At 38.1% G+C, this 27,888-nt stretch overlaps 1 protein-coding gene across 1 annotated transcript; it reads left to right on the plus strand.

Annotated features, from left to right (window-relative positions):
* Positions 1-16,637: 16,637 nt before the first annotated feature.
* CSTA (cystatin A) lies at positions 16,638-27,778 on the plus strand. The gene is made up of 3 exons (XM_019448560.2): positions 16,638-16,766; positions 24,551-24,652; positions 27,529-27,778. The coding sequence occupies exons 1-3, from the start codon at positions 16,701-16,703 to the stop codon at positions 27,655-27,657; spliced, it is 297 nt and encodes a 98-aa protein (XP_019304105.1). The 5' UTR covers positions 16,638-16,700; the 3' UTR covers positions 27,658-27,778.
* The last annotated feature ends 110 nt before the right edge of the window (positions 27,779-27,888 follow it).

Consider the following 27,888-nt stretch of genomic DNA (forward strand, 5'->3'; position numbering starts at 1 on the left):
TTTTTTTAATGTTTATTTCTTTATTCTGATAGAGAGAGAGAGAACATGCAAGCAGGGAAGGGGCAGAGAGAGAGAGGGAGAGATAATCCCAAGACTCTGCATTATCACTGCAGAACCTGATATGGAGCTTGATCTCACAAACTGTAAGATCAGGAACTGAGCTGAAATCGAGAGTCACTTAACCAACTGAACCACCAAGGCGCCCCGGGTTTTCTTTTTGGTAATGCAAGTGCCTGACAGAAGCTTTGATTGCCTGGGCATCCACTTCAAAGATAGCTATCTTGAATAAACGCATTGCCAACCATGGGACTAGATAAGGAACCAGGCCACTCTCCTATCCCCTACCCCCACCAAGGCTCTTCTGTTTTAGAGATCTTGGTTGGTTTTGACAACTGAGCATTTGGGCCATTTATTTTTTCTCTTCCGGCACTTTAAATTCCTGCTCTTCTGTTTTAAATTCACCAGTAAATAATGATCCTGCAAAGCCTCACTCTCAACTTTAAACGCAGAACTCCAGGCCCATGCTTGCTCTCTCTCATGCCCCCCTCTTTCTCTGTCTCTCCACCTGTGACCTTACTGTGTGGCCCCATGTGTGCCATGTAATTTCCAGAACATGTAAATAGTATAGTTTTTTCCCACAAGTTTCCTGATGGTTATTACCGAGGGTGTCTTGCAATCGTAATAAGAACCACAGAGCTGAAAACAAACAAACAAACCACACACTGGTTATCTATAGGGCACAAAAAACAAATGGAAATGACACAGAAGTCAAAGGGACTCCACAGGTTGTGGAGAAATATTGATCAGTTAGGTTTTTGATAGATGGTGTGATAGTGCTATGACCATCATCTGTCCCCTTTTGATTAAAGAGCTCCACCTGCCCAGGCACAGAATTCTCAACTACATTTGGGGACATGGCCACTGGACTAAGTAAGTACTGGCACATTACATGTCCCCCACTGGATGCTCCACAACAGGAACTCAGAAGCTATGCCTGTAACTTGATATGAATGCCACATGTTACTAACATTTGCTTTAACTCTTTCCATGGGCTGTTTTCATTTGTTTTCTCTTTGTAAAAATGGCCTCCATCTAGCAGTGAACTGCTCTTCCAGATTTCCAACTTTTCACCTCCCTACTGCATCTATAAACTTATGACACCAACATCGTAAGTTGCTAAGCCTCTAAATTTAATGCACATAAGAATCATCTAGGGAGCTTCTTTAAAATGCAGATTCTAGGGGCGCAGGGGTGGCTCAATAGGTTATGCATCTGACTTCGGCTCAGGTCATGATCTCACAGTTTGTGAGTTCAAGCTCCTTGTCTGGCTCTGTGTTGACAGCTCAGAGCCTGGAGCCTCCTTCAGATTCTGTGTCTCCCTCTCTCTCTCTGCCCTTCCCCCACTCATGCTGTCTCTATCTCTCATAAACTTAAAAAAAAATTTAATAAAAAAATAAAAAATAATAAGATGCAGATTCTAGGGTTCACTCCCCATGGCATTTTAATTTAATAAATATGGGACAGGGCTCAGGAAGCATCCCAGGGGATTATGGTACAGGTGGTCCTCAGATCATATGTTGGGAAGCACTGCTAAGTTGAACTCAGCAACACAATCCACAAAGGCAAACTCAAAAATTAACATTTCCCAAAAACCCTTTGAGAGCATGGCCCTCTGCTTATGCATGAGTCAATTTTTCCCAGGATATAAACTGACACAAAGTCATGTTGGGAGATGCCTGTGATCCCAGTGTGTGTTTGGGCGGGGACAGAATTTTCTCACTATGAAGAGGTGCAGCAACATCAATTGCTTAATATTACTCCACCCTGGCACTTATTATTAGTCATAAAAATTGGCTGAGCCAACTCCAGTATTGCCAGTTCATTTGAAGAGTATCCACAGTGGGTAGACCCCTAACATTCTCTTCCCTCTCCACTCAAAGGGCAAACGTGCAACCCAACTCGTAGACCAGGCTACTGAGCAAAAGTTGGAATGATCTCTGAGGTCATGTAAGCTCTTCTGCATTGTTTTGAGAATACCTAAAAGCCACTGGGGTTGTTGAGACCACAAGTTCTTTTACCCTGTGGAGAAGGAGGAGAATGATTGCTACTACACTCAGTTGTGAACTGAGAAAAACTGTAGGCTCTTGAAAGATTTATTCTTGAAGGATGACAACCTTGTTGTTTCTACAACCCTCCAATCTATGTTCCCAATGCCACCTAGTGTCCTGGCACCAAGAAGGGTGGCCTGGGCCAGCGTGACACCCAGACTTGTTAGCTTTAAGTATGTTATTCCCACCTGTAGTCTCAGAGCACCCAAATAAGCCTCTCTGAAGTTAGCTAAGTCAAGCACCATAAAAGCAGATATGGGTTAAAAGCTACCTTATATCCCCACCCCAGCCTTCCCTACTCCTAGTGCATATCCATCCCTAATCCACTGCCTGCAAGGTACTAACCTCTAATTCATGAAGTTCAGAATGCACCTTTTGGAGATGTGATGCACACGCTATGAAGGCACATACATGAGTGGTGTCTTTCCAAAATGTCAGCTTTATTTTAAAAAGGTTTATTTAGTCATAAAGCAAGGTTAACATAATTACAAAGCAGGTTCAGGATTCTAAACTCAATGACATTTCACCAATATGTTTAACTTGGCTTCTTACATGTCATACAAAGCAAAGCACAAGACAAGTCACACAACAAACAAGATAGAACAGGGGTAGGAAGTTAACAAACCAAACACAAAGTCAGTCTGTGAGCACACAGTTGAGATAAGGCATTGGTCAACTCTGGTCAGCTCTCAGCACTTATTGCTTATTATGTTCAAGCAATGGAAGTTCCCTTTGAAGATCAACCAGGCAGAGCCTTCAGTGGCAGCTGCCTTTTTGAAGTGGTCAGACAAAGAGGGGTCAGTGTCTGAGGAGTCTGACAGTTTGTTGCAAAAATCCCCTTTTTAAAGGGATTTAATTGGTCTTGGGCCTTTGCAGACCTCCTCTGATTCTGCTGGTTATCAATTCTGAGTGTGTCATCAGCTGGTTCTGGTCTCAGCAATATCTGGTATTAGCTGCTATCCCCTTAGCTGCTTGAGTCATTGTCTGACACAGGCTCCTGCTTGACCTGAGTGACTCCATCTTGCTCCCTACAGGGGATCTCCTTTGGGGGCCTCACTCTCTGCTCATTACTGGCAGCCACTATCAATGGAAAGCCAAAGCCCTCTGTGGCCAGAACTTTTTTTTCTTTGCTTTGTCCTGGCTAAAATTTTTGTTACCTTTTGAAATGGAAAGATTTTTCTTGCAGTTTCAAGAATTTTCCATGGGCAGAGATGTCAGGGATGACCAGGAAATTCCAGGAAACTAGAATGCCATGAATCCAATAATTAGGATATGATAGGCTAAGAAATGCATTTCATATGTACCTTCTACTTTTAAAAGTATATAAGAAATGCATTTCATATGTACCTTCTACTTTTAAAAGAATAACTATTATCTCAATTAGTGATAATCATTTAACATCATACTTAATGGTGAAAAGCTGAAAGCTTTCCCTCTAAGATCAGGAATAAGACAAGATTGCTCATTCTTACCACTTTTATTCAATATAGTAGTAGAAGTCCTAGCCAAAGCAATTAGGCAAAAAATAAAAGGCATCCAAATTGGAATAGAAGTAAAATTGTCTCTATTTGCAGATGATATGATATATAGAGAAAACTGCAAAGATCCTATCAAAAAATTGTGTTCCAACTAATAAACAAATTCAGAAAAGTTGCATGATTTAACATCAATACACAAAAATCAGTTGTATTTCTATACACAAACAACCAACTTTCAGAAAGAAATAAGAAAACAATCACATTTACAATGGCATCAAACAGAATAGAATTCTTAGGTATTGGTTTAACCAAAGAAGTAAAAGATCTACATTCTGGGGGCACCTGAGTGGCTCAGTAGGTTGAGCATCTGACTATTGATTTCGGCTCAGGTCATGATCTCATGGTTGTGAGATCAAGCCCCGCCCAGCATGGAGCCTGATTAAGAATCTCTCTCTCCCTCTCCCTCTGCCTCTGCTTCTCTCCTGCTCTCACTCACATGTGCACTCTCTCTCTCTCTCAAAAAAAAAAAAAAAAAAGATCTGCACACTGACAACTATAAAATATTGATAAAAGTAATTGAAGAAGACTCAAATAACTGGAAAGATATCTTGTGTTCATGGACTGGAAGAATTAATATTGTTAAAATGCCCATACCATCCAAAGTAACTTACAGAGTCAATGCAATCCCTATCAATATTCCAATCGCATTTTTCACAGAATTTTTTTAATCCTAAAATTCATACGGAACCACCACAAAAGACCCTGAATAGCCAAAGCAATCTTAAAAAAGAAGAACAAAGCCGGAAGATCATACTTCCTAATTTAAAACTATATTGCAAAGCTAATAATCAAAACAGTATGGTATTGGCAAAAAAACAGACACACAGATCAATGTAATAGAGAGCTCAGAAATAAATCCATGCATATATGGTCAATAAATTTTTTTTAAGTTTTTACTTAAATTCCAGTTATTTAACATACAGTGTGATATTAGTTTCAGGTGTACATGGCCAATTAATTTTTGACAAAGAAGCAAAAATATACAATGGAGAAAGAATAGTCTCTTCAAAAATGGTGCTGGAAAAAACTGTAGAATCACATGAAAAGAATGAAACTGGACCCTTATCTCACACTATGTATAAAAATCAATGCAAAATCGGTTAAAGACTTGAACATCAGACCTGAAACTGTAAAACTTCTAAAAGAAAACATAAGGGGTAAACTCCTTGACACTGGTCTTACTGACGATTTTTTTGGATTTCACACCAAAAGCAAAGGTTTAAAGAAAAGCAAAAATAAACAAGTGAGACTACATCAAACTAAAAAGCTTCTGCACAGCAAAGGAAACCATTATCAAAACCTATGGAATGGGAGAAAATATTTGCAAACTGCACATCCGATAATGAGCTAATATCCATAATATACAAAGAACTCATACAACTCAATAACAAAATAATAATAATAATAATAATAACCCAATTACAAAATGGGCAAAGGACTTGAATAACCATTTTTCCAAGGAAGACATACAAATAGACAACAGGTACTTAAAAAAGTATTCCAAGATCACAAATCATGAGAGAAATGCAAGTCAAAACTACAATGAGATATCATCTTACACCAGTTAGGATGTCTACTATCAAAAAGACAAGAGAAGTGCCTGGCTGGCTCAGTCAGTAGAACATGCAACTCTTGATCTTGGGATTATGAGTTCAAGCTCCACGTTGGGCATAGAGCTTACTTAAAACAACAACAACAACAACAACAACAACAACAACAACAACAACAGCAAAAAAACCACTTCTGTAAAAAGACAAGATATACTATAGAATATCATTCAGCCATAAAAAAAAGAAGGAAATCCTCCTATTTGCAATAAAATGGATGGACTTTGAGGGCATTATGCTAAGTGAACTAAGTCATACAGAAAGGCAATGTATGTGGAATCTGGAAAAAAAAAATGGAACTCATAGAAACAGAGAGTAAATTGATGGTTGCTAGGGATGAGGGCAATGAGTGAAAGTAGTTAAAAGGTAAAAACTTCCAGTTAAAGATTAATAAGTGCTGGGAATATAATGCACATGATGGTGACTATAGATAATAATATTGTGTTGTATACATGAAAGTTGCTAAGAGAGTAAATGTTTAAAGTTCTGACCACACAAAAAGGTAACTATGTGAGGTGATGGTTGTGTTAACCTTATCGTGATAATCATTTCAAATCTGTACATATGTGAAATCATCACACCTTAAACTTACACCATTTACATGTCAATAATGTCTCAATAAAAGTGAGAGAAAACAAGATAAGAGATAACAAATGCTGGCTAGGATGTGAAGGAAAGGGAACCCTGAAGAATTGGTAGAAATACAAACTGGTATAGCCACTGTGGAAAACAGTAGGAGGTTCCTCAAGAAATTAAAAATAGAACTACCTCATCATTCTGTAAACCAACTTCTGGATATATATCCAAACAAAACAAATCACTACCTCAAAGAGATACCTGTGTTCCCATGTTCATTGCAGCAATATTCATAATAGCCAAAGTATGGAAACAATCTAAGCGTCTGTTGACAGATGAATGGATAAAGAAAATGTGAATACACACACACACACACATGCATGCATGCATACACACATACATATATACACACACAAGTGCAAACACATGCACATTATTCAACCTCAAAAAAGAAAGAAATCTGGGGGGTGCCTGGGTGGCTCAGTTGGTTAAGAAGGAAATCTGGCCATTTGTGGCAATATGGATGAATCTGGAGGGCATTGCGCCAAATGAAATGAGCCAGGCAGAGAAAGACAAATACTATACAGTATCACTTATATGTGGAATCTTAAAACAAAAAGAAAGAAAGAAAGAAAGAAAGAAAGAAAGAAAGAAAGAAAGAAAAGTCTAACTCATAGAAACAGAATAAAATGATGGTTGCCAGAGGCTGGGGGTGGGGAAATAGGGAGAGGCTGGTAAAAGGGTACAAATTTTCAAGTATAATATGAATAAGATCTGAGGATCTAATGAATAACATGGTGACTATAGTTGATAATTCTGTGTTGCATAATTGAAATTTGCTAAAGGAGTAAAACTTAAGTGTTTTCACACACACAAAGGTAACCGTATGAGGGATGGATTGATAGATGTGTTCATTAACTCTGAGAATTCTTTCACAATGTATATGTACATTGAATAATCACAATATTCTATCACAATGTATATGTACATCAAAACACCCCAATGTACTCTTTAAATATATTACATTTTTGCCAATAATACCTCAACAAAGCTGAAAGAACCATTAAAGAAGATTTAATGTAGATGCTTACCAATCACTAAATTGTATATTTAAATAGACTTTACAATCTAGAGAACATTTAAGTAAATAAAACACCTGGGGACAATTAGATACATTCTTTCTTAAGTTTTCAACTCTTCTCTAAAATTATTTAATGTGGAGCGCGTAGGTGGCTCAGTCAGTTAAGCATCTGACTTTAGCTCAGGTCATGATCTCACAGCTCATGATTTCAAACCCTGAGTCCGGCTTTGTGCTGACAGCTCAGAGCCTAGAGCCAGCTTCAGATTCTGTGTCTCTGTCTCCCTCTGCCCCTCCCCTGCTCATGCTCTGTCTCTCTGTCTCTCAAAAATAAACACTAAAAAAATAATAAAACAAAATTATTTAATGCAACATTGTTTTTTCCATAATATAAAACTACTGAGCAACTTCTGCCAACTTTAGATTGTTGGAATGAATAGAAATGTGTCCCCGGGAAAGGATTGAGGAAGAAGAGACAGTTGGGGTCTAACAAAGTCAGAACAAGTTTTTGAAGCAAGGAAACACTGGCTTTAATATGTAAAAAAGGGAGGTGGTCACCAAACTGATATGATCAACAGATCTACTTCTCAAAATGTGTTTGCTCTTCCCATGCATAAAAATTCACCATTATATTTCATATTCATATTTCAAAGCACTTACTTCAGCCAAAATGTCAATATCCATGGATGATTTTTGTTAGTCATCTATACTTTTTTGTGCAAGATTTGCAGATTCTTTTGCAAGAGTAAGTTTTAATAGATAAGGAAAATAGATGAGTATAGTAACATCTAAGGGGATTAAGGAAGGGATGGAAATCTGACAGCCTCACAATTTTGGCTTTGGCACTTCCTAAGTCTACATAACCAGTTACAGTGTGGCATTTAATGCCTTTACCAAGAGCACACCTATATATACAATAAAACATTGTTCTTAGGCTCAGGGGAAGAACAAATTTAACAACAATATACCATTTCCTTCCACATGTCTTACTCTTTGGATCTAGACTTCCTTGGCAAGATACCTGATATTCATTGCCTTCCCCCTTTCTCTTGGCTTACCAGGCCCTGAGGGGGAAAGGCACTTAACATAAGTGCATAGACCCACATTTATGTAGTCAACTTACATTCGACCAAGGTATCGATAAAATTCAATGTGAACGAAAGATGAATTTTTTTTTCCCATTAAGTGGTTTTGGACACTCTGTTGAACATCGGACTGTTGAACATCAGACTGTTGAACATCGGACTCTTGATTTCGGTTCAAGTCATGTTCCCAGGGTCACAGGATCAAGTCCTGCCTCTAGCTCTGCACTGAGTGTGGAGACTGTTTAAGATTCTCTCTCTCCCTCAGTCCTTTCCCTCTCTCTCTTTCTCTCTTTTACTAAAATTTAAAACAAAACAAAAAAAAATGTCATAGGCAATAACTATGAAAAAAATGGACTTAATCAAAACTAAAAGCTTCTGCTCATCAAAACATACCCATTATGAATATAAAAAGACAAGCTACAGACTGGGAGAAAATGCACTATCTAAAAAGGAGTGGAGGGCAAGACTTAAATAGGCACTTCATGAAAGAAAATATCCAAATGATTCTTATACCACACACAAAAATAAATTCAAAATGGATGAAAGACCTAAATGTGAGACAGGAAACCATAGAAATCCTAGAAGAAAGGGCAGGCAGTAACCTCTTTGACATCAGCCATAGCAACTTTTTTCTAGATAATGTCTCCTGAGGCACGAGAAACAAAAGCAAAAATGAGCTATCAGGACCACATCAAAACAAAAAACTTCTGCACAGCAAAGGAAACAGTCAACAAAACTAAAAGGTAACCTAAAGAATGTGAGATATTGCAAATGCTTTATCCAATAAAGGGTTAGTATTCAAAATGTATAAAGAATTTATACAGCTCAACACCCAAAAAACACATAATCCAATTAAAAATGGACAGAAGAGGGGCGCCTGGGTGGCTCAGTTGGTTAAGCGTCCGACTTCGGCTCAGGTCACGATCTCGCGGTATGTGAGTTCGAGCCCCGTGTCGGGCTCTGTGTTGACTGCTCAGAGCCTGGAGCCTGTTTCAGATTCTGTGTCTCCCTCTCTCTCTGACCCTCCCCCGTTCATGCTCTGTCTCTCTCTGTCTCAAAAATAAATAAACGTTAAAAAAAAATTTAAAAAAAAAAATGGACAGAAGACATGAACAGACATTACTCCAAAGAAGACATACAGAGATGGCCAACAGATACATGAAAAGATGTGCATCATCTCTTACCATCAGGGAAATGCAAATCAAACTGGAATGAGGTATCACTTCACACATGTCAGAATGGCTAAAATCAGTAACATAAAAACAATTGTTGGCAAGGATGTGGAGAAAAAGGAACCCTCATGCACTGTTGGTGGGAATGCAAACACTGTTGGTGGGAATGCAAACTGTTATAGCCACTGTGGAAAACAATAGGGATATTCCTCAAAAAGCTAAAAATAGAACTACTCTACAATCCAGTAATGGCACTACTGGGTATTTGCCCAATAAATAGAATACAAAAGCACGAATTCAAAGAAATACATGCACCCCTATGTTTAGAGCAGCATTATTTACAATTGCCAAGATATGGAAGCAGCCCAAGTGTCCATTGATTGATGAATGGATAAAGAAGATAGATATAGATATAGATAGATATATAGATATACATGGATATTATTCAGCCATACAAAGGAATGAAATCTTGCCATTTACAATGACATGGATGGAGCTAGAGATTATAATGCTAAGTGAAATAAGTCAGTCATAGAAAGACAAATACCATGATTTCACTCATATGTATAATTTAAGAAACAAAACAAATGAGCAAAAGGAAAAGAGAGAGAGAGAAAGACAAATCAAGAAAGACTCTTAATTATTGAGAATGAACTGATGGTTACCAGAAGGGAGATGGAGGTGGGATGGGTGAAATAGGAGATGGGGATTAAGGAGCGCACTTGCTGTGATGAGCACAACACTGTGTTAAAATCACAGTGAGATGCACTATACCCACAGGAATGGCTAAAATTTAGAAGACTAGCATAACAATACCAAATTTTAAAGTGGATGGAGCAATCAGAACTCTCATGAATTGTTGATGGAGTTTAAAATGGTACAACCATACTGGAAATTGTTTGGCAGTTTCTAATAAAGTTAAACATACACCTTCCTTCTATCCCAGGATTTCCACTCCTAGCTATATACCCAAAAGAAATGACTTGCTTAATGTAGATTTATTCAAAACAGCCAAAAACTAGAAACAATCCAAATGCCCATCAGTAGAATAAACAAACATGGCATATTCAGGCAATGGAATATCATACAGCAATAAAACAGGAACAAACTATTTGATAAAAGCAACAGCATGGGTAAATAGTAAAAACATTTTGCTGAGTAAAAGAAACCAAATGCAGAAGAATATCTATAGTTTGAGTCCACTTATACGAAGTTTAAAAACTGGAAAACCACTGGTTGAATAAACTGTAGTGACTGGGAAGGGATATCAGGGAACTTTCTAGGATGATGGAAATATTCCATAACATTATATGGGTGTATACAACTGTAAAAATTTAAGCACATATTATTGAGCTGTGCACTGAAAATGTATGCATTTTGCCACGTGTAAATTATGTTTCAATTTAAAAAAAAAAAAAAGGGAAAAAAAGAATCCCACTTGGAATCCCAAATATATGCAATCCAGATGGGAACTGGGGACTCTCCAGCCAAAGAGATCCAGTTTGGAGAAGAGGAAACTCTGTCTGCGCAAGAGTTTGGCTGAGCCCTAAGGGTTCACCCTCTTGATTCCCTTCTGTCCATTCTATTTTGCTACACAGCAATCCAGGCATGAAACTCTGACAATGAGCTCCGGGTCAAAAGCAAACAAACAAAAAAATCCACTTCTGCCAAGAATTTTGCAAGTTTAGTCAACTTTTTGCAGGTTTGAGGTTCAAAGTCACAGAGAGTAGTCTCGTCATAAAACATGGGTTGGCCCTCCTGACACCTGGCTGGCTGAACTGTCTCCTTTTCTCTGTGAATGTAGAATAAAAACTGCTTTTCTCAAGCCACGATATCAGCCAATGCCCAGACCACAGGGTCATAGCTTTCTCCCTAAAAGACCTGGACAAGGAAATTCTTTTGTAAGAATGGAGCACTCCTCCTGAAAGGAATTCTGGGAGGTACAGAACTCCCTCTTCTCTGTGCATAGCTACACCACTCTGCTTGAAGCAAAGAACAGAGGCAAAGCCATTATGGATAGTTAACTACTCTTTCCTCCTCCCACATTTCCTCTCACCCTCACCTCCAGGCCCCAGAAAAACTCTGAGAAACCTTTAGAGTCCCTTGAGGGCAATTTGAAAACCACTACACTAGCTCTGGGGGAGGAAAGAATGACAAAAGTTGAGTTTGAGAAAGGGGCCATTTGCCCTGTATACGGCATTGGAGTAGAGCTGCAAGAGCAGAGATTCTAGTTACATGAGTATTGATGGAACTGGATAGTTTGAGGTCTGTTATGGTCGCTGGCAGCCAGCCAACAACTGCCTCAACAGCCCATGTGCATTTCTTCTTATTTTTTTTATGTTTATTTATTTATTTTTGGGAGAGAGAGCACATGCAAGCACAAGCAGGGGAGGTACAGAAAGAGAGGGAGACAGAGAACCCCAGGCGGGCTTCATGCTCTTAGCACAGATGTCCCATGCAAGGCTCTAACTCAGAAACTATGAGATCATGATCTGAGCTGAAGCCAAGAGTCCAACGCTTAACCAACTGAGCCACTCAGGCGCTCCCCATGTGCATTTCTAACATAAAAATATCCACTGGGCAGGGGCTGCTGGCCACCCACTCCTCTCTCTCCATTGAGGCTTCCTCATCTTCCTCCTGACGCTTCCTTCCACTGTCACAGCCCCTCCTCCAGGTCTACCCTGCTTAGATTTTATTTTATTTTTTCTGTTTTCAAGTTTTTACTTAAATTCTAGTTAGTTAACATATATGGTAAAATTGGTCTCAGATGTAGAATTTAGTGATGCATCACTAACATATAACACTCAGTGCTCATCACAAGTACCCTTCTTAATGCTCATCACCCATTTAGCCCATCCCCTTGTACCTCCCTCCATCAACCTCAGTTTGTTCTAAATAGTTAAGTGTTTCTTAGGTTTCCTTCCCTCTCTCTTTATCCCCTTCTCCAATATCCATCTATTTTGCTTTTTAAATTCCACATATGAGTGTATCCTGCTTAGATTTTAGTAGCAGGACTGACATGACCTCCCTCAGTCCCAGCAGAGGCCAACCCCTTCTTGAAGGCTGGTTCTGCAATTCTCTGCAGGGTCCTTGTCTAGCCCTAATGATGACAAGGGAAGCCTGAGCTTCAAAGTTCTCTGAACAGTATGAGAAACTTATTCTTATCTTTTATGAAAAGTAACTACTTATTTTATGAGAAATAACTGGGTTTGTTGAACAAGCCTTAATCCTATCAAGTTCATCAGAAAATTGCTTACATATGTTATCAAGACAGCTAATTTCTTCTTAGAAAGAGATTATAAATTATATCATATAAAAAGGTTCTGTCCTAGACCATTTTTGAAAAATAATTATATTTCATAGTAGTTAACATCTGGTTACTATGGAAGAGATTTTTGTGCTTCTTAGCAAAGTAACAAGACAGAAGTTTAAATTATTGGTGACATACTAAGATGGAATCAATTCAAATTAAGCAAGATCTTCATGTACCCGGCACTGCTTATGGTTTTTTGCCCCAAAGAACATTGGTATTTTAATGTTCCCCAGCCTTCTCTAGTTTCTCATCTTTACTGAGCTAATGTCCAGTCTAGCATTTTTTTTTCACAAGACACTTTATGAAATATGATGGAAAATTAAATTTCTATAAGGCCACTGAAATATCAAGGTTCATTATTTGTGATTTCTGCATTACATTAGCAATCCTTTGATTAAGTTATTTTGCTAAGTCTTCATTCTCCCCAGGATTTTCCTGGAAAAGGGGGAGAGGTGGTTTTCTTTTCTCTGTTGTATTATATTTTTAGTATTGACCAACTTGTTTAAACATGCTCTTCTTCCTGTATATCCAAATTCTATTGGTATAATTATCTTCCTGGTCATCCAAATAAAACCATCATCAGCCATGGACTCCCTTTTTCTTATCCCTGACTTCCTCCTAATACTGTTTTTATAAACTGTCATACCCATTCCTCTCCAATCCACTTGACACAACATTGGATCAGAATTAACTTTTCATTGTTCCTTTGTGATAACTCCCTAATCAGTCTTTCTATCTTTAGGATCTTGTCCTCCAATCCAGCCTACACATTGCTTCCAATTTTCTTTCTAAAGTACACATAGTTTCTGTATAACTCAAGATTTTTAGTGACCTCTGTTACCTAACAACTAAAGTATAAAATCTTTCACCTGTTTTCCATGACCTGTCCTCAATCAGCCTTACCTTCTACTTTTCCCCTAACCTGAGGATAGCCAGGAGTAGTAACTAGGTTTTTAAAATCATTTTTAAGGCAACATGTTGATGCAGTGGTAGCTGAAACTCTAATGAAAAACATTAGAGGAAGCAGTATAAAAGCAAGACCAAGAGACATATAAACAAGGTGTTTAAAAGGTAGTGCTTTTTTACTTCGGCCTTTTTCAGGTGTAATTTACATACAATAGAGTCCACACATTTTAAATGTGCAATTTGACAAATTTTCCAAATTGTATACCGTTGCATAACCACCACCACAATCCAAATATAGAACAGTTCCATTTCCCGAAAATATTTCCTTGTGCCCCTTTGCAGTAGATCCTTTCTCCCACTCCCAGCCCCTGGCAACCTCTGATCTGTTTTTGTCACTATAATTTTGCCTTTTCTAGGATTTCATATAAATGGAATAATATATAGTACATAGTGTTTTGTGTTTGGCTTCTTTTACTTGACTTCTTTTTACTTTGACTTCTTTTTCACCTATGTTACCTATGTTATTGAATGTATTACTATTTTTCTCTTTTTTATTGTTGAGTAGTACTCTATAGATGGATATACAATTCTTTAAATCTGTTTACCAGTTGACTGACATCTGGATTGTTTTCAGTTTGGAGCTGTTAAAATGCAGCTATGAACACTTGTACACAAGTCTTTTTGTGGACATATGTTTCACTTCTCCTGGGTAAATACCTAGGAGTAGAAATGATGGAGTGTATAATGAATGAATTCATATATTTACCCAGCCATATGTGGAAACACCATCAACTAGGGAAGTCCAGAACCCCAAGCCTGTACCAAATGCTGGAGATAAGCCCCAATTCTCAGTATGCTCATGATTCAAGAGCCCAAAGTCAACAGTAAAATAAGAAGCACTTTGGAGCCTGTGTACTCCCGTAAAGCCCAGTAGAGGCAACCACCCCATTGGGAAGCCCACAATCCAGCCCCCCACAAGGGAAACCTCCAATAAAGATCATTCTTATAGAAATATGAGCTCAAAGACAAGAAATATAAAACATATGAGAAGGTCCAGTTCCATTAAAATAGCCTGAACAATTGATACCCAAAACAACAACATCCAATAGAGCAATCTTAAAGATACTTTACAATGTGCATTTAATTAATTGTGTGTTTAATTAGTTAAATAGTTAACAGAGATAGTAATTGCTGTGTTTTTCTTTTCTGCACTTCCTTGTATGTGACTCTTCCCTATCAGAGGCAACCATACTCCCTTCAAGGAGAGCTAGGATATTATAATGGAAATGTAAACACAAAAGCAATATTTGCTTTGGGGTCGTATTTGCTACTAAAAGAAATCATTGAGAATCAAGAGGGATTACCCAAGATTAACAGTCATAGACTCTAGAAAGAGAACAGAAGATAGGCTGCTTACCCTATGCCTGACCACTGGGGAGTTTAGACAAGTATCACCTGAAGTTGGTGAACAGAGAGGAAGAAATGGACTGTGGCTCTACAAAAAAGTTAGAGGCCTGGATATGAGAGGACCTGAGTTAGAAAGGTCACAAGAAGATGTCAAGGATTATCTGTGGCCAGAGCTAAGCCAACGTGTTAAGATGACTCGTGGCCTCTTGAGTGAGAACCGTGTCATTCACATTTCCTCTTCTTCTCAATACATGAGTGAGGGCATTCCATGGACATTCATCTGCATAGCACCCCTTACATTATCCAGTAAGACACCAACCTATCTCCAAAAATTTGTCAAGCACCTGCCAAACCTTATAAAGAATTAAGCACCTTTCTAATACAGAATTTATACAACATATTATATATTAATGAATTATAATATTAAAGTATTAATGTATAATATAATAATATAAAACAGTCTCAAAAATATATTGTTAGGGATAAAGCAAAGCACATAATAGATTATGTGATAGGATACCATTTGTACCATTTATACAAGGAAAGTACATACACTTGTATATATATGTATGTAGCTAATTATATATATATATATATGTACATATAAAGAATATCTCTGAAAGATACAGAAGCTGGTAACAATAGTCTCTAAAGAGTAGAAAAGTGGCTGAGGAAGAGTGGGTGAAGAATTCCCTATACTGTAAATTATTTTGTTCCTTTTGAACATTTTTATCATATGTATGTGTTACATATTCCAAAATTGAATAAAATAATACAGCTAAAAATTCACACAAAACAGCAATTTTGTTTCTAGATAATTTGCCTGCAGAAGCCCTCACCCATGTACAAAAGGGGAAAAAATGCAATTTTGTTTTTAAGGGTAAAAAACTAGAAAAGCCAAAGTCTTCATAAGTAGGGGAATAAATATGTAAAATGTGGACTAGCACATAGCAGTCAGATAGAGACAATAGATGATATACAGATAGTTAGACAGATAAATCTACCACAAGAAGCAGTTAAAGGAAATAAACTACATTGGTCTATCTGTGTATCAATATGGAACAACTCAAAAACATGTTGAGCAAGAAAAAAGCATAACACAGAATATATGTTTAGCCTACAATTTAAATGAATTTTTAAAAACACTAAGTAAATGTGTAAAACTCACAATGTATGTAGTTTACCTCTGTGGGGGGTAAGGTTGGGAGATGGGAGTGGGAGGTCGGTAATATTTTATCTTAAAAACAACTACAAAACAAAACAAAAAAAAAAAAAGAAAAGGAACAAAGGGACGATAGGTAAGATAAAATGTTAAAAGTTTTAAATCTGGATAATAGGAGTATAGGTGTTTGTTGTTTTATTCTTTGTGTTTTACTGCAGTTCTAGAAATGGTAAAAAAAAAAAAAAAAAAAAGGTAAAATACAAATATCCAGCAAGTTTCTCCAGATTGATCCTTCTACTTTCTTTATAAAGTCAAGTAAATTCTAAACAATTAGCCTTGACATTATTAGTAAATACACCCTTAAAACACAAAATTTTGTATTAAAGCCTTTAAAACATTAGGAAACCCTGGTCATGGCTTCAGATTTCATTTCTCAGATGCAATAGAAGAGAACCCTTGTCAAAGAGAATGCAAGGAAGTCTGACTCCTGCGACAAGGTGACTTGTTGGGCACACCCATTTGTCCATCCCCAGCCCTCATTCTTCCAAATTCCTATTAGCATATTCTGTTGAGGAAGCAGCATGGCTTGCTTCAAGACATACTCATTTTCCCTGTGCCTATTTGCTCTTTGTGAAAAAGAATACTTTCTGGAGGCGGGGCTTGTTGACTCTTTAAAAACCAGAGTCTCCACGCTTACCTGATCACTTCAGTTCCGGCATCCTGCCTAGCAAAGAAGCAGTTAGTCAAAATGATACCTGGAGGCTTAAGTGAAGCCAAACCTGCCACTCCAGAAATCCAAGAGATTGCTAACGAGGTGAGTTGATGTATGTCATGAAAAGGATTGATTCAAAATCTTGGTTCCTAGGTCAGGTGTGTTAAGTGTGTGGGTGAACATGAAAACTAGAACACTGGGAAATGTGTTGTGCTTTGTTCAGCCTTCCCTACAACTAAAAACCTTTTCAGATGAAACCTCTAAGAATCCCAAATGTGAGAGCGATCTCAGGCAAGTAACATCACTTCTCTGAGCCTCAGTTTCCCCATTTATAAAAGAAGAATTTGTATTAGGTCATCTTTATAGGCTTACAGTGTATGATTCTAGGATTACTAATTCGGTTTCTGATCTTACCAAATGGAGGCAACATGTAATTAAAGTCTGAGGTTGCTAACAATTTGACAAACTAGACTTTACCCTCTCTACAGGGAATTTTTTTAATGGGTTAAATGAAGAACAATATTGCAAAGATACCATTTACAAACTTCCTGCCAGTTTGAATAAATAGAAAATATTTTAGTCTTTTAGTATTTAGAAGATGATTAAACTAGTATGGAAGAGGAGTGGCATAGTCTATGGTGATTCCAAAATTGATAAGGGTGAAAACAGAACTCAATGTTTTCAGCAAGTTGATACATTTTTCTAAGTGTTCTTTAGTTAGATATCACCTAAATAATAAAATTTTATTATATTGCATATTTTATGAAAAGAAAAAATATGTAAATTGCCATTTTAGGCCTGTAAATTGTTGCCCTATTTTCTTATCTCATTCCTTGTTTTTCTCTCTGAAACTTCTTTCAATGACACTGGCAAACAATATTAGCTTCTTGTGTGAATGAGAGAGATAGGATCCTCTATGTTAGGGCTCTGGAATGCTTTCTAGAGATTAGATGCCTGGAATTCTACCACTAGTTCTTTGGGACTAAATGTTTCCCTTTTAAGAGTTCTTTTAAAAAATACTTTGGAGCTTATTTTTCTTGTAAAGCAGAATATTAAGTCATTAATACCTTTTTTTGAGTCCTTATATCAGGTCAGTGTCCTCAAACTTCAGTGTGCACGTGAGTTACCTGGGAGTCTTGTTAAAATGCAGATTCTGACTCAGTAGATCTGGCTGGGATGGGCCCGAGAGCCTGAATTTCTAACCAGCTTCCAGGTGATGGCCCTGCTGCTGTCCATGACCTCACCAGCCTACAGGACTAGAGATGCATGATATCCAAGAGACCTGTGGGAGATGGGCTTTCTAAAAGCAAGGCACTGAAAAAAAAAATCTCAATTCCATTTGTGAGATGAAGATCACATCTCTTGCTCTGCTGGCAGAGCTGTGAGGGCAAAATAAGATGATGTGCATAATAATGACTTGGAAACAAGAAAGAAACATGCATAGGTGAGGCATCACAGTTATTTGCTTCAAATCTTCACCTGAAATCACCCCTGACCCCGGAAAATCCCCCTGAGACTCTCCAGGGACCAGAGCTGTAAGAAAGTTGGGGAATAACAGATTTGATAGAGAGAATGCAGAAAATTTTAAACATTTTTTAAAAGCCTATCTTAGCAAGAATAAATTTTTTAACAAGAAGCTATAAAGTTATAAGAAGGCCTTGCGTTGTTAAAAACATTCATCTGTGAGCCACATCTTAAATGATGAAATTAACTTGCAAGTGTGTTTCCTGCTGCTTACCTCAGGCTTACTCTGACAAGGCTTATCCCATCAAGGAGGTAGAATGAGAGATAGATATTAACAGTAGCTATGCCACCCCAGAAAGGTGCTTTGCAGTTTTAAAAGCCTTGTCATCCATTTGGCCAACCTCTCATTTGATCTTCATAAGCCCTAGGGCAGGGAAGGAAATCATCATGTCCATTTTTTCAGGTGAGATTTCAGACTGAGATTCAAAGAGGTTAATAACTGCCTGGTTAAGAAGCTGGCCTGTCTTAAGATTTTGACCACCTGCCTTTTCCACTGTAAAGTGGCAGGAACATGGAGAAGTATGTGGGTTGAGGGAAATACAAGGTATGGTAAATTGCCTTCTCTGTGCAAGCAGCCAGCCTCAGATTTAAATCAATTTGAGAAATAAATATGAATGAATCATTTTTTTTTATTTTAATTTTTTATTTTTGAGAGAGAGAGAGAAACAGAGTATGAGTAGGGGAGGGGCAGAAAGAGAGGGAGACAGAATCCGAAGCAAGCTCCGGGCACTGAGCTGTCAGCACAGAGCCCAATTCAGGGCTTGAACTCATAAACCCTGAGATCATGACCTCAGCCGAAGTCAGACAATCAACTGACTGAGCCACCCAGGCGCCCCAGAATGAACCATTTCTTGAATATCAATTAGGTGTCCAGGACTGTGATACATAAGCGTGCTTTGTGCTGATAGCTCAGAGCCTGGATCCTACTTCAGATTCTGTGTCTCCCTCTCTGTCTGCCCCTCCTCTGCTCACACTCTGTCTCTCTCTCAAAAATAAATAAATAATTAAAAAAACTAAGAAAAAAAAAGAAGATACATAAGGACTTTAAGACATTGCCCCTGCCCTCAAGGGGTTTACACTCCATTTAGGGAAGTCAAGATAACTGGGATGTAACATAAAATATTTTTTAAATCATAGGGTTGGAAGAGGAAACACATTAGAGTTTGCCCATCAAAGCTCTTTCTTTTTTTTTTAAGTTTTTTAATTTATTTTGAGAGAGAGGAGAAAGAGCACAAGTGGGGGAGGGGCAGAGAGAGGTGGGGATCTGAAGTGGGCTCTGTGCTGACAGCAGAGAGCTTGATGTGGGGCTCGAACTCACAAACCGTGAGATCATGACCTAAGCCAAAGTCGGAAGCTTAACCGACTGAGCCAACCAGGTGCCCCAAAGTCCCTAACTTTCAAGTGAAGAATTACTGTATAGTAGTTCAGCTTATCAGGTATTAAGCTCTCAGTTATCATTTAGCTAGCTCCCCTCTCACAGGAGAACCTTAGGGGGCAATTCCCAATTAAGTATTAGAAGGTGGAGGAATGGTCATTTAGGAAGCACTTCCCATCAATTATGTAACTTATCTCCCTACAAACAACCCCAAAAGGCAGTTATTACCAAAACCACTTTTAGATGAGGAAATATAATCAACACCTTCTACAAGATTATAGAATTAGTTAGGTGCCCAGTCAGAGCCAGGCAAATGGGTAGGTGTTGGTAGTCATACACTTAGTAGGATCTTAGGGGGTCTCAAGGAAGAGCACTAGTACCTGTCATTTACCTTGTAATTTTATATCTTTGATGTTTTTTATGTATTCTTATTTTTTTAAATCACCTATTAAAATGCAGGAGCTTCTTAGAGCTGAAGTTTCTTCTTAGAGGAGCTTCTTAGAGGAGCTGAAGTTTATCAGCTTTCACTGTCCTTATCAAAGAGCTTTTTAGTGGAATGCCAACTGAAGGAAGAACTCCATTTGGGAGGCAAAGGAAGGATGGAGAAAGCTATCTCATAGAGAGGAGAAAGCATCAAAGAAAAATGAGAACTGCAGGTTTAAGGAATTTGATATCAAAATGAAAGAGGGATGTTGGACAAAGTCAGAAAGAGAAGAGAATCAAACAAAGAGCTTGGGGTCGAGGAGACTTGAACATTTCCAAAGGCAGACGAAAAGAGTGTCCCCATTCTGAAGATAGCAGAGACTGAATGGTAATTGTGTATCATGTATTACTAAAGGATAATAATTATTCTTGGGTCCAGAGTACACGTAGAAGAAATCCCCTTTCCCAGAGTTCTTTGTGTTAGTTGAGGATCTCTGCTATCCCTCTCTTCTACCCTCTTTCCTTTCTGGAAAGACAAGTTGTCATGAAGAAAAACAACCTCACTTTCTTTATTCGGAAAACATTATATACACAGTACCATGTGAAATGTTATAGGGACAGAAGGGACACAAAAATGGTTTCTGCCTTTAGAGAGATTTACAAAATAGATTGGAGATAAGAGATACACTCAAGGAAATAACAAGCTATACTTGACCCCATCTATGAAAAACTGTAATATGTGTAATTAAGGACCGAGTGGCCCTACCAGCAAAAGCCTCTAGATCATTACTGCTGATCCATATCTTACATCATATGTTAAAAAACCAATGGATGAGAATTCTGAGTAATTTTACATGCAGGAAATAAATGTTATTTCAACAGTTATTTTTAGAAATAAGAGCTATTATTATGCATGCACAGGTAGATACAACACACACACACACACACACACACACACACACACACACCTCAGTCAAACTTAATTAGTGAATGCCATTCCTGGCAAGCACAGACCATAATACCATACAAACATCCCCTCTGCATACCATCATGGACATCACACCCTGGAGCTTAGTATGTCACAGTTGTCACTCACCCACACATTTGTATTCTCTCTGACAGCAGCTTCCTCATCAATCCCACTGCCCCACACCCAGAGAGCCTGCCATTCAGCCACACTACAATCATTCAGGCATTCACCCTCCCATCTTCATCATAACATGCCTAAACCAACTTGAGCATTCGTCCAGCCTGGACCCATGGTGAGTGGCTTCATACACTCTTCCACCCCTGATTTCTGTTGACCCCATGAAATTCTGGCATTCCAGTCCTCAATTAGAGATCACTCCCATTGCCACCACTTCCTCTTCAGCTTGTGCTCCAGATCCAGAGAACTTTGCCAAGGAAGTTGCAGAACCACAGAAACTCACTCACTACAAATTTATGAATTCATGCCAGCAAACAACAGCAACAGGACCCTAGGGCTTCCAGAACATGCTTTCAGTCACAGCCTGTTGGCCCTTTTCTAGAAACTCCAGAAAGGTGGACCTGGACCTTCTCTCTCCTTGGTTTCTCAATCCCTCCATCCCCATGGCCCCTCCAGTAGGTATCTCAGTTTCTTCTCTTAAAAGATTGCAGTCATCTGGTGCAAGAACACTCTGATTCATTTTCTCTTGCTGGATCTCATTCCTCCCTCCAACCTAAGACTCTGCCCTCTGTTCTTCAGTCCACCTTTCTTCTCTCATGTCAGATGCCATCATTTCTTGTGTACCAGTTGCCTTGCCCCATATTTGTCCCTTCCCTCAAAACATGGTCAGATGACAAATGTCTAAGTCACTTCTCATCAGCCCTACTATACTTTCATGCTACTGCCCAAACTCTCCTTCCTTACTCTGTAAAACATCCCAAAATATACCTTACCCATGTTGCCTCTATCACATTTCTATTCATTCTTCCCTAAATTATGCATAGCCCAATGTTTCTGCAGAATGATTACAGATAGGGAAAAGCCATAAGTGTTAGGTGCAGCATGGGATCCTCAGATCCCAGAGAACTAACCATTCACCAAGATTCATGCTCTGCAGCAATTAAAAAAAAGAAAAGAAAAGAAAAGAAAAAAAAATTTGAACATCTCTAGGGTAATTGTATTTTGCCAGCTGCTCCTTCCTGACAGGATCCTTCCACTGGCTGGGGCTCAAATGACAAACCCACACTGTTTCTTCTTCCAGCATCTCAGCCACCACCATGCATGGTAGGCTGAAAAAAGTGAATGTCAACTGTGTTCAGCTCGAGGTCTGTCTATGTACTACCAGGTCCCAGACCACCACTCCCAGCTGGCTTTACCCTCTCAGCACCCACCCTTGGGGAGTCTTTCAGCACCAAGTTGCCTTCTGAAAATTAAAGTTTCACTGACCAGTTCCTTCCTATTCTTCCCCCTTTCCTGCTCCTCAGCTTAAGCCTCATTACCCCAGGTTCATAGCATCCAACGTTAGAATAATACCAGTCTGTTCTACTGGGAAGAGAGAGCAAGGCTACAGGTTATAAGTAGAGTGAACCTGAAATCATGGCACACAGTCTGATAGGTGCCAATGCACTTACTGAAACAAACCAGACATTTGAAGTCAGCTCTCTTATGGAAAATTCTGGACTTGTGGACTATATAGATACAGTGGAAAGGTTGCAGATTTTGATCGATTTTAAGATGGAAATAAAGTTTTCTGATATGCAGTAAAAAAAAAAAAAATACGACCAAAAGACTGGAAACCAGAAGGAATACAGATCACTGCCACTGATAAACCAGATACTTAAGCTATCAAGCAAGGGATTTAAAACCTTAAATAACTGTAATTAATAATTTTTCAGCCTTAAGCAGTCATGTTCTCCTCACAGCCTTAGGTCCCTCATTTGTAAAATGAGGTTTAAATAGATAATGTTGGGTTTAGTGTAGAGATTAACCCTTTCCAACTTAGCTCCTAACTTGACTGGTACCCCATATTGGCTCAGAAGGGTTAGACAGAGGAAGCAACAGGCCAGTAACTCCTCTCCTTACTTGACTTCTCTCGGCACTCCTGTCTACTTTTTTCCCGTTCTCCTGCACCCTACCTCTTCCCATTTCCGTTTGTTTGGTTTCTTTTTTCCTCATGATTTGTCTTCTTCCTTTGTCGACTTTGGAGCTTTATTTTCCATCTCAAGAAAGCAATATCACATTCTTCCCATCTATTCTGAAGGTCACAGGAGAAATGGGTGGTGGTCTATGAAGTGTTGTAGCCTCCAAAGTAGTCTGAGAACTCAAAGAGTTTGGAAATGTCTACATCTTTGAAAACAGTTCTGGTACCCAAACTGAGGTGCTGATAGAAAAGGATTCAGGACATCTGCCCACTGATGGGAAGGACTTGATATGGCCTTGGGAGAACCCTAGATGCATGGGAGACCTGTCTAAAACACGTGAAATGCTTTTGTGATGGGCAGGGAGGCAACTTCCCAATAAACAAGGTATAATTGAACATACACGTCTATTTCCTTTTCCTTCTAAATGATAGGAAAATATTGCAGGGTAAAGGGTATAAAGCCAACAAATAGAAAGACAACAGGAGATAGGCAAATACCACCTCAGAGATACTGACAAAACTTTGGAAGATGGAAAACAGATGAACAAGGGAAAATTACTGGACCATCTAGACAAAGCCTAAACCACAGACGGGAATGATGAGCCAGAAGTAAGTGGATTCATGGTGCAGAATTCCAAAGTGGCTCAAGCACTAGCAATGCCAGAAACTTATGATGACAAGAGTGAGGCATGGGGCTCCCACCAGGAAAACTGATGACAGATCTGTATGAGGAGATTGCCCCCAGATCTTTCCCTTTCACTCCCTTCCAAGCTGAAAGATGATAACCTATTACCCATCCTCCACCCTCACAGAATTCTGAAGATCTACTCTTAGCAGAAATTGAGTCAGAGAGAACACAGTGGACACTAGCATTATCAGGCTCAGCTGAGGGCAGGAATGAAGGACCAATACTGAAAACTGGTAGATTAAGTGAAAGTTCACATATTGAATTTGAGACTTTCATTCCCTTGTCATGTTTGGTTTGGGAATGCTGCCATCAAAGCTTATAATTCCCCTGTGGTAGACAGAATGGTGGCCAACATCCTAATCCCTGAATCCTGTAAATGTGTTATGTTACGTGGCAAAGTGAATTACAGCTGTGATTAAATTAAGGATCTTGACACTATTTTTGTAACTTTGAGTCTGAAATTATTTCAAAATAAAAAATTTTTAAATAAAAGTAGTAATTATAGCTCCCCCATCTTTATCAATCAAAGATACATATATTAGAGTTTTACTAGTGAAAACGTTACCATATATTGCCACAAGTTGATGTAATGCAACAAAATTTGACATTTTAGTTAGCCCATGTAATCTTATTATCCTTGAAATACTGGAAATAGCTGTCATTATCATGTTTAAGGACCTTCAGAAACACGAGGTTCCCAGGCTTGTAAATCACATAAATGGAGTCCAATATAGCTTTGATAATGTGTTTCCTCTTTTCTCTTCTTAAGGTTAAACCTCAGCTTGAAGAAAAAACAAATGAGACTTACCAAAAATTTGAAGCTATAGAGTACAAAACTCAAGTGGTTGCCGGAATAAATTACTACATTAAGGTTAGAGTTCAACATCCACCTTGGCACTAAAAGATACTGTATTTCTCATTTTGTATGATGTTCCCTGTCACCTCCACCATATATTTTGTCCCTCTGGTTGTGCTAAATTAAGATGTCTATCCCACATGAAACTTCCCAAGTGGTAGACTCTCAAATTGGTAGATAATGGGATATTCAAACCATGTTTCCTGTGGATTTAGAAAGCTTTCTTACATTGATTTCTTCTAAATGACAATTATATTTTATAAATTACAATTTTCAGAAATTGTATAGAAAGAGATTTAACAGTTCCAAGCATGTGGCCATGGCTGCTTCCTATGGGAAGCGGGAGGATGGTATCTCAGTTGCCTGAAGGCATGGAGCTGAACCACATGCTATCTTGAAGCTTATTCTACCTCAAAGCTTTGTGATTCTATATATCTAATTAAATGGATTTTCGGAAGGACTTAAAGTAATTTAAGGTGGAAAAATAACTTAAACCACTTTTGTCCTTTACATAAGCGTTTTGATTAATACAATTTGAATAATTTTGATAATTCAAATAAGTGGAGTCAATTTGTGACACTGCAGGTACAATTAAAAACAGTGGAACATTTAAAATAATTTTAAGATTAATTTTATAGTTATATCAATAAATTAAATGATGCACTATCTAGTTGTAATTGAAGAAAATCGTTATGAAGTTGAGAGGGAACCGTTTCAAGTCAACCATAGATATTTGGGAACAATTTCCACCCTTTGGTATTGAGATGACAATTCTGATTTAATAAATAATAACAACAGACATTCAAATGCATTTACTTAATCTTGACAAAACCATTTTACCAACACACACTCTGGCTTATTCCTCATTAACAATAACTACTTAAGATATAACATTTTTGAAAAATGTTTTGAGCCAAAAAATAAATTAACCAGTCCTAACCAGCTGAGCATAGGAAAATTGCAACACTGAGTTATATAAATGGATCATCCCAGTCCTACCATATTTGAACTCCTAGTATATGCCAGGTCCTGAGGTGGTACACATGAATGAGATCCTACTTTATCCTCAGAAAGCACTGGCATTGTTTCCTCCTTTCTCAATCTGCTTTCTTCACAGCTGAAAAAGAATGTTCTCCAGTAAAAAATGATTTTGATCAAAGACAAGAAGCGTGCCATCAAAATTGAGATCATTGTTTTAATAATTTATGATTAGTCCAAGTTCATAAACTTCATATATTAACCAGCTCATGTATGTCCTTAAAAGCTTATCAGAAAACTTGAAATTTTCTTCCGTTAAGACCACCTGCCTCGTCAGATTTCTCCTACTGGATTACAGTTCCCTCATTACTTCCTGGCCACTGTATCTAGTTGTTGATCTCTGCTTTGAACCACTCTCTAAATTTAAGGTCTTGCTGGTGATGTGACCTCTGTTCTTTCTCAAGTACCTATCAAGAGGCAGGTGGTGGAATGGAAGGGCTGCAGGCTTTGGTGTCAGACAGTTCTGGCACCCTTGAACCCTTGTTTGACTTGTTCACTAGTCAGTGCCTGTGTAATTGAAGCTCCTCATCTTTGCTGAGCCTCAATGCCCTTGTCTGCACAATGCAAATAATAACCTACTTTGCCAGGTGTTGTGTGGAATAAATGAACTGAAATTTACTAAGCACTTATAATTTGCTCTGTTCTAAGAGCTGGACATGTATTATCACTTTTAATCCTCTCAACAAATTTATGAGGTAAGTATGATCATTTCCTCTATGTTACTGGCAAAAAAATGGAGCCCCAGAAAGATGGGGTAACTAATAAGGTCATATAATTGTAAGAGCAGAGCTAGGATTTGAATCCAGATGGTCTGATGCTTAACTACTGGCTGTGCTGCATCTAACAATGTATGCAAAGGCTGATGCCCTGTTCCAAGTACAGAATAAATGCTTTTAAAGGGTTACACTGTAGAGTGAAAAGAACGTCGACATTAGAGTCTGGATTTCGATTTTGACTCTGTCACTCATTAGCTGAGAAATTTATGGAAAATTACTTTATCTCTCCTAATCTGCTTCTGCATCTGTAAAACTGTCATTGTTCCACCTTCCTTCAGACCTCATAGTAAGAAGTATATAAAATGCTCATCATAGCCTCTGAATCACAGTAAACATTTGATAAATGGTATTTGTTAATTAGGAAGGAACATCAGAATGTAAAAAATATTATTATAAGATAAACTTTCATTGTTTCAACCAAGAACAAAGGTAGACATTCTTACCATGATTTTCTAGGTCCCAGACTCCTGCCCAAACTTCCATTTCAATTTCAATACCAATGACTTCCCAGCAAGATCCCTTTATTTTAGGAGGGACACTACACTGTCCACCCCCTGGGCCCTGCTTAGTCCTACTAGTGGGTACTTACAAAGCAGGTTCTACTATAGATATGGGAACCACACATCCCAAAATTTCTAGGACAATTCTGATTTTCTCCTCCCTTCTCAAACCATGCAGCAAATAAAGTGTCTCAATTTGGAAGTCAGAAAACAGAATCAACAAAATGACGGTCACATGTTTTCTTGTTCTGTGCATCTTTGAAAATGAAATGCAACTCTGAACTTTCAGACTGTAGGAAATTTTATAAAATAAAATAAATTAAAATAAAATAAAATAAAATAAAATAAAATAAAATAAAATAAAATAAAATAAGGACCTATGCCTCTAGCCATACCCTTTCTCATAAAATAAGAGGGTAGATTTATGAAAATCAAGGGTCTAAGAATGCTGGTCTAGAAATGCTATTCCCAAAAAGCTTATTTCAGTAAAGTCTTTATAGTCTGTAGATCTTTCACTTGACAGAGATCCATTTGAATGAATCTCTTTTTCATTGTTTTTTCTTTTTTTATCTTTTAGGTGAAAGTAGGTGATAATAGATATATTCACATTAAAGTATTCAAAGGTCTTCCAGTACAAGATTCATCTTTGACACTTACTGGTTACCAGACTGGCAAAAGCGAGGACGATGAGCTGACAGGCTTTTAGCAGAGCATGTTCCAAAAGTGGTCTGGTATTTTCCACTGGCTACTGATTAACGATCCTTGCTAATATATGTAACTATCAATAAAGAAGCATTCCTTTTCAAATAAATTGATTTCTTCAACTATTTCTCTTCTACTGTGTTAATATTAATTATCTTTTCTTTCTCAAAGTCAAATGATAAGACCACCACCACTGCCACCACCTTCCCACCATAGACAGGCTAGATCATGGGTG

This window comes from Panthera pardus, unplaced genomic scaffold (genome assembly GCF_024362965.1).
Source record: "Panthera pardus isolate Hobbes unplaced genomic scaffold, ASM2436296v1 HiC_scaffold_16, whole genome shotgun sequence".
Classification (NCBI taxonomy): domain Eukaryota; kingdom Metazoa; phylum Chordata; class Mammalia; order Carnivora; family Felidae; genus Panthera; species Panthera pardus.

Coding starts and splice junctions, on each gene's coding strand:
- CSTA (XM_019448560.2), top strand. CDS start 16,701: ATGATACCTGGAGGCTTAAGTGAAGCCAAACCTGCCACTCCAGAAATC. Junction 16,767..24,550: donor TCCAAGAGATTGCTAACGAG/GTGAGTTGATGT, acceptor TCTCTTCTTAAG/GTTAAACCTCAGCTTGAAGA. Junction 24,653..27,528: donor GAATAAATTACTACATTAAG/GTTAGAGTTCAA, acceptor TTTATCTTTTAG/GTGAAAGTAGGTGATAATAG.